The sequence below is a fragment of the Triticum aestivum genome, chromosome 3D (assembly GCF_018294505.1).
Source record: "Triticum aestivum cultivar Chinese Spring chromosome 3D, IWGSC CS RefSeq v2.1, whole genome shotgun sequence".
Lineage (NCBI taxonomy): Eukaryota > Viridiplantae > Streptophyta > Magnoliopsida > Poales > Poaceae > Triticum > Triticum aestivum.
The window spans coordinates 559,390,622-559,398,477 of record NC_057802.1 but is presented as its reverse complement, the minus strand read 5'-3'; the positions used below and the strand labels follow the sequence as shown (position 1 = coordinate 559,398,477).

Below are 7,856 nucleotides of genomic sequence, written 5' to 3'. Positions count from 1 at the left end.
TGCACAGGAGGTGGAGAGGCCTATGACTCGAGGCCCAGCAGAGCAGCAGTACCGAGTCCCTTCTTCGTTAGGGATTCAGTCAGTTATCTGTCAAGTTCGTTGAAAGATTGTAAGGTCGTCGTAATTTCATCAGCCTGTTATCCCTTCTTTGTTAGGGATTCAGTCAGTTAGTATTTGTTATAAGTTCGTTGAAATATTGTAAGGTTGTCGTCATTTCAGCCTGTTATCCCTTCTTTGTTAGGGATTCAGTCAGTTAGTATTTGTTATAAGTTCGTCGAAATATTGTAAAGTCGTCATCATTTCAGCCTGTTATCCCTTCTTGGTTAGCGATTCAGTCAATCAGTATTTTTTTTCGAAAGGGGTTTCCCCCTGCCCCATTTTTTTTAAAACGGGGCACAAAGCCCAGGTCGACAGTTTAAAGTTCTCGGATCTAGCTAGGGTAGCAGAATCAGAAACGTTTAGGGAGTTACATCCTCATCGCACAAAAGCAACGGTATGGCGAGACATAAGCCAGAATAACAGACTGCAGCACTACTGACGAGTAGAACAAGAAGCGTGACGCCCTGTTTTACCCCGTGTGTGCCTTCAGCATGAAGCCTCCTAGCATGCCTCCCAGTTCCCTGTCCAAGCTATCCGCAGCACTTCTCCTTTTCGACGGTCCAGGACCAGAGACAGCGTCATAGCAGCACCGACTGATCTCCCACACAAAGGATCTTCCACTGATGGAGTAGCGAACAGGTTCTTCTCAAGATTGCACGGGTACTTGTCCACGGCATGCCCTGAAAACACATATCGTTACGCATAGTCCAAATGCTCCAAATGGTAGCAACACAAGCAATGCCAATCACACTTTTCTTGTTATTAGTGTCCCAGAGGGTAGAGAGCTCAAACATGTTTTTCGGCTTTTGGAATTCAAAAATCTCAGCAACATCATTCCAAATATTATCAGCAACCACACAGCCAAAAACAGGTGTTGTACAGTTTCATTTTCACTACAAAAAAGACATGTCGCATCATTAACAGGACGTCTCTTGCCAAGATTGTCTCTGGTGAGGATTTTATTGTAATAAGCTAACCATAGGAATACCAGGTATCTATGTGGAACCAAGATTTTCCAAAACTTCTTCCACAGAGGGGTAGAAATCCCACCCCAGTTAATCATTTTATAGAAGGAGCTCACACTGTACACCCCAGAAGATTCAAGCGCCCAAATGGGGTGATCTTCCTCATTGTTTGGTTTCTTAGCGGCAATCAGTTGGATTAGGTCATACCATCTACTAAGGAAGTTTTCGTCAACACATCTGTTGAAAGAAAGCTTCAGGGTCTCTCCATCCCAGACTTGAGAAATTAGTATCTGTTATAAGTTCGATCAAAATGGAAATTATGGACTTGGGCTGGGCTTAACACTGGCTCCACTATTACTACTGGTATATATAGTACCGCCTCGTCGAATCCTGACATGTCGTGGGAGCCTTGCAGGATCAGATGTACGTAGTCTGCGTGCACTCACGATAGAGAGAGAGAGAGAGAGAGAGAGAGAGAGAGAGAGAGTCTATCCAGGTTCTTATTTTGATGCGTGCATATGCTTACAAGCTATGCCTCGTGATTGACTTTATAGATTTTGGTTTTGTGGGGGATCGACTTTCACAGAACTTGGAAGCATTGTCTGAAAGAGGGGCTGCAAGCTACTGACATAAGAGAAAAAGCAACCAAGGCTGAAATGATCCATTCCTGATAGAACAGAATCTTTAATTTAATTATGTTGATCCCTAGAGCAGGCATTGGTTGGCTCAATTTTTTTTTTAATTTTTTAGCTTTGTTTTTTGTATAATATTTTATTATATAATAAAAATATACCGTAGAACAATTGTTCTATGGTTTCAGTTCAAAAAAGTATAAGGCATCTCCAACGTTGAACTTCAAACCGGATCCCCGCAAAAGAAAAAAAAACTTCAAACCGGATACCGTATACGCCCACGGACCAGGGACCAATCCAGGGACAATTGATATGGCTATCCAACCCTGCCCGCAAATGTTTCCCTTGTTCTTTTTAAAATCCGCCAAATATCTATGACCTTCCGCCACACTTGAATGCATGACTCACTATGATAATGCATGGATTAATTATTAGTAGCTTTGTTTCACTTGAAGAAGAAAAATGAAATGCACTTTGGCGGAAGCCTTCAAGTGTTGGCGGAAGCACTCGCGCATGCATGTAAAATGTCACGTAGAAGCACATAGTAATCAGAGTGAGTGTTGGGCGGAAGCACTACTAATGCATGGATTAGTAGTTGAAAAAATGAAATAAAGTTGCTTCCGCCAACCATGAGGTTTCAAAACCTTCCGCCAAACGCCAATGCAAAGCCAAAAGATTAGTTAGCAACAGCCTTCCGGGCTCTGGACAGAGAAGGGTACATGGTGGCTTGTGATTGACTAGAATGATATTCGGACTTCCGCAAAGCTCCTCCAAACTTGTCTTAGGTTGTGAAAAAAAAATGTCCGGACCAGCCCGCAGACGGATATAGGACAACGTTAGATGACAAAACACGTCTGAACTGTTGAATACTTGATATTGCATGTATAGATTGTTTTCTTCACCAACTTCCGCAAAGCTCCTCCAAACTTGTCTTAGGTTGTGAAAAAAAAATGTCCGGACCAGCCCGCAGACGGATATAGGACAACGTTAGATGACAAAACACGTCTGGACTGTTGAATACTTGATATTGCATGTATAGATTGTTTTCTTCACCAAGCCCACCTCATGTTTTCTTGTATAGTTTGAGGACGTGGCCCATCTTGTACATCATATATACGTGTGTATTGCACTTGTTCAATACCCGTCTGTTCCATTGTCAAACTATATGGTATCAGATAGGTTCCGATCCTAGCCCTAGCTTTCGTCCCCCCGCGGCCGCCACAGGTTCTTGCCGCTGCCGCGCCCTATTCTCCTCGCGCTGCCGCCGCAGGTCCTTTCCGCCATCTCTCTCTCTCTCCGCCATCTCTCTCTCTCTCCGTCTCTCTCTCTCTCTCTCTCTCTCTCTCATACACACACACATGGCAAAATCATCTGCCACCTCATCTGTCGGCAAACACCGATGCAAGGAAGGTGGTTAGCATCAAGCTTAAGTTAGGATGCACTCGGGCGACAAAGTTTGTTGCGTTATGGGGGCGCTTTCAGTTTCGTCCTCCTTGCCGCAACGAAGGGATGGACACGGGCCAACACATTGCATTATGGGGCGCTTTCAGTTCCGTCCTCCTTGCTATAATGAAGGGATGGATAAGGGCCAACACATGGATAGGCGGAGGTCCGAGGACCTGTCGCAGCAGCCGCATGGGTGGGATATCCACTAGTGTAGGGGATGGTAGTAGTTTTTTCAATACGTAAGAGTGTTGAAGCCAATGAGAAGAGCATGGGAATTGGTTTCTGGTAATATCTTGGAATAAATGCAAAATGATAGTAGTATTTTCTTTAATATTGTAGGATAGTTGTAAATAAATAAATAACAGGCAAGGTTGCAGAATCGTGATTCTGTTATACGTTTCTACAACTTTACGATCCAGACTAACCGCTCTGATTCTACAATTTTAGGTCATACAATTTATGTTTATACGACCCTAATAATTAAGATTTTATGATTTGCGATCCTACCAATGGAGCTCCGATCAATTTAAAATCGTGATTTTGACAACCTTGGGTAAAGTAAATAAATTTCAGAGAGAGCCAATCATTAATTTTTCTGTGGATAAGCTAGTGAGCACACTTATAATTACTAATTGTTCTCATTGACATCGGCTCTTACTTTCTAGATTTCTAGTCCTTTTTTTAACGTGTGACTTGTTTATTATCATGTGAGTGGAACCTATGTTCAACATATTGCAAAACCGTCGACACATTTGTTCTTAATATTAAATTTTCAATGGCCAACTCGACTATATTTGAAATTCAAAGCCTAACCACGTCACTAGCTAGGGTCTCTATTTATCCCCTATGTTCTGTATTCAAGATTCTGGAAATGGTTTCCCCTTGTTAATTCATTTTGAGATAGATTTCTCTTCTAGGACCAAATATGGTGAAGTAGCATGCAATCGATGCTTTCATATATAATATCAAGAACCACAACATAACAATTATGCAAACCACAATTCTAGTGCAAATTCATATGAAACTCATTAAGTAGGGTTGTATCATGTCCTCTAGAATGCTATGAACTACTCACACTTAAACATGAGGGTGTGCATGGGCTTTTGAATGTATAAACCTTACGTCAACAAAAGTATAAAACCCCTTATATCAACTAGCAACTAACACTAGGAAGTAACTATGGGGTTCGATATACACCAATTGAACATGGATCATGTGAATATGGAGATGGAGATGGAGATGGCGTTCGTAGTGAAGATCGCGGAGATGGAGGTGATCCCCATGTTGCATTGATGTTGATGACTGTGACATCGGCAAATTTTCCCTGCGGAGAACAGATCTAGTAGAATCACATCGCCCCATGTATCCCACTTTTCCCATGTTGGAACAACTTTTCAAAAATTGCATGATTTGTTTTGACACATCACAACTGTGTACACCTTATTCAGCATGCACATACAATTTTAAATTAGAATGAGAAATAGTATGACATATACCCCAGATACTTTTATCTTATTTTTTATTTTCCAAAACATTTTTCACTAGCAACACAGATAAATTTTTAAGTATAAATGAACCAATCTGACAAGCTATATGAACAAAACCATGAGTTTGATTAACCCTTTTCTCTTGTCTTGTCATTTCTTGTATGTCCTTTATTAGAGCAAATACTAAAAATATTACAATTTTTATAATATTGCTAATGGGCCGCGCAAATGGCAGGCCAAATTATTTGTGCTTGAGGTGAAGCTGGCCCGACAGCATTGCCCATTGGGGTGAGAGTAGCCGATCAGTGTGAAACCGCGACAGCTTTGGTTTGGTTTCATTTACTACCAAAGAATGGTTCCAGCGGGGTGGCACCCTACGCGCGCACACGCCGCCCAACCGTTGGCTACATATAGCGCCACCGCCGGCCCAATTACCAATACCACATTCGCAAACATCTGCAGCTTTGCCCTCCAGATCCGTGTTTGCCAGCAAACGTCGATGTCGATGCACGCCGCCGCCGCCGCCGCGGGGGCAAGAGTGAAGCGTCGGCTTGAGCCGACCATGATCTGTTTCTCTGAGGAGCCCGCGCTGGCCGAAGCCGGCTACCGGTTTGCGATGCGCGTGACGTGCAACGTGAAGCAGTCGCTGGAGTTCCGCAGGAGCGGCCAGCGCCCGGACGTGCTCCGGGAGAAGTACATCGGGGCCGGCAACGGTTCCACCACGACGTTCCCCGTCGGCGACCTCTCTGCGCTCCAGAGCGACAGCGCCTGCCGAGGGGCCGTCCGCTGTATGCTGGCGGAGCTGCCGCAGCTCCGGTCGCTCCACCTCGCCGATGGCGAGTGGGACTCCGTCGTGCCCGCAGACATCGTGCGGCAGATCGTCCGCGTGGCGCGCGGCGACGACGCCAACGACGGCTTCACCTTCTGCTTCGCGATGAAGGTGCACCTCCGGATCATATACAACAATAAGGCCCTTCTGATGGGAGTAAATTACACAAAACCATCACTTTAAAGGCTAGGTTTGTGAAAAACATTATAATACATTTTTTTTGCAAAAAACATCATATGTCTACTGTAATCTTTTTACAAAAAACACTGATAGATGAATCAGGCTCAGTTAAGTGAGTTTATAACAAATGAGACCCGCCAGTCAGGCAGTCAGGCTGACGTGGCACATCATAAGTAACTGCGACGTTGGCTATCATCATGTGTGGCCCCGTGGGGTCCACCCGTCATTGAAACAAAAAAGAAAAAAACTGATGCTCACCTCCTGTCGTTGGACCAATACGTCCAGAGCCGCTGCTGCTCGCCGCGTCCACCGCGCGCCGCTCCCGCTGCTGCCGTGCACGCTGCTCGCCGCGCCTCGCTGCGGCCGCGCATGCCCGCTCCTGTCGCGCCTCGCTGCTGCCGCGCCCGCCGTGCCTCGCTGCCGCCATGCCGCCAGTGCCATCCTTGAGCATGGCCACCGCATCCCGGCGCCACCGTCCTTGACCTTCGTCGCCTGGCTGAGCCTTGCGACGGCGGCCTTTGTCCGCCGGCCTATGAACGCACGCAAATTGTTCGATGAAATGCCCAAGAGAGGCTTGCTAGGCTGAGAAGCGGGCCTCATGTCCAGCAAACGTTTTCATGTAACGGTATGAGAAATTGGTGCCACGTCAGCCTGACTGGCGGGCCTCATTTGTCATAAACTCACTTAACTCAGCCCGATCCGCCAATCAGTGTTTTTTGCAAAAAGATTACAATAGACGTGGTGTTTTCTGAAAAAAAGAAAATTATAATGTTTTTCGCAAATCTAGCTTTTAAAGCGGTGGTTTTGTGCAATTTACTCTCCTAATGGCCTGCAATGAGAGGGAGCCGGGCAGCGATGGCATCGAGACGGACGACGACTGCCCGATCTGCCTGGATAGCCTGGAGGGAGAGCCCGCCGTGGAGCTGCCTCACTGCAAGCACGCGTTCCACCGCGGGTCCATTTCCACGTGGTTCTGCAACAAGACGACGTGCCCCTTGTGCGTGGGCGACGTGAGGCCCTGTGTCCTGCCGGAGTTTCCGGACCTGTAGGGCACTTTGGAAAACGTACGCAAGACTAGCAGCACAGCACCACCCAATCTCGAGCAGATTCATCCAGTTACTATTTCAGTCATCTTCTTTTTTTGCCGGATTATTTCAGTCAGTTATCCCTTATTTTGTTTGTTATATAGGGATTGAGTCAGTTACCTTGCCTGCTGATTAAATCTGTTAAATTCATTGAAAATGGAAATGGACTGAGACTTCAGTGTACTCTGCCTCGCCCAATCGCGACATATGTGCTTACCGGCAGATGTTGAATTTTCGGGATTCATTAGAAGCTTGTGGTCTCACTGATCTTGGTTTTTCAGGTCATCTGTTCACATATGATAACAGGCGGAGCGGCCGGCCGAGCAAATGTCCAAGTGCGTTTGGACAGAGCGGTGGCCTCCAACGAATGGAGGGACATGTTTGTACACACCTTCATGTCTCATTTGGTCTCGCCGGTGTCGGACCATTGCCCTCTTCTTCTCAAGTGCTCACTGGAACAAGACCGGAGGCCTCCTAATGGTCGGAGATACGAACTGATGTGGGAAAGATCGCCGGCGTTGGAGGCCATCATTGCTAATTCCTGGACAAGCAAAGGTACGAAAAGAAACTTGAGTGATGTTCGGAAGGCTCTAGCTACTGTAATGGCTGATCTGCATACTCGGAGCAATAAAACGTTTGGTAATGTTACACGAGAATTGGAAAAATCTCGCTCCCGGTTAGAGGAGTTAACCAATATGAATGCAGACCAGAGAGAGATAAGAATGGAGAGGGACAAAATGAACGAATTACTCTATAAGGAGGAGATGATCTGGCTCCAGAGGTCGAGAATTGAATGGCTTAAAGAAGGTGATCGGAACACTAAAATGTTCCATCGTAAAGCTGTTTAGAGGGCTAGGAAAAACAGGATCAAGGGTCTGACAAATGAGCAGGGAATTGTCCATACTGAACAGCACTTGATGCTGCAAATGGTTAATAATTATTTCCAGAATTTATTTACAGCTGACCCACTTCTTGATCCAGGAGACGTGCTACAGCTGACCCAACCTAAGGTCTCTTTGGATATGAATGTTGAGCTGTGTAAGGAGTTCACAGAGGAGGAGATCTCCAACGCCATGTTCCAAATAGGGCCCTTGAAGGCGCCGGGACCGGATGGGTTTCCAGCGAGGTTCTTT

General features: G+C 45.8%; 1 protein-coding gene across 1 annotated transcript; it reads left to right on the top strand.

Annotated features, from left to right (window-relative positions):
• Positions 1-5,128: 5,128 nt before the first annotated feature.
• LOC123076500 (uncharacterized) lies at positions 5,129-6,687 on the top strand. Its single transcript, XM_044498711.1, has 2 exons — positions 5,129-5,600; positions 6,455-6,687. Exons 1-2 carry the CDS (start codon positions 5,129-5,131, stop codon positions 6,685-6,687), a joined length of 705 nt encoding a protein of 234 aa, XP_044354646.1.
• Positions 6,688-7,856: the final 1,169 nt, after the last annotated feature.

Excerpts from the sequence above, each read along its gene's own strand:
- LOC123076500 (XM_044498711.1), top strand. The coding sequence starts at position 5,129 with ATGTCGATGCACGCCGCCGCCGCCGCCGCGGGGGCAAGAGTGAAGCGT. Across the intron at positions 5,601-6,454 it reads GATCATATACAACAATAAGG|CTCTCCTAATGGCCTGCAAT; the intron begins CCCTTCTGATGG and ends TTGTGCAATTTA.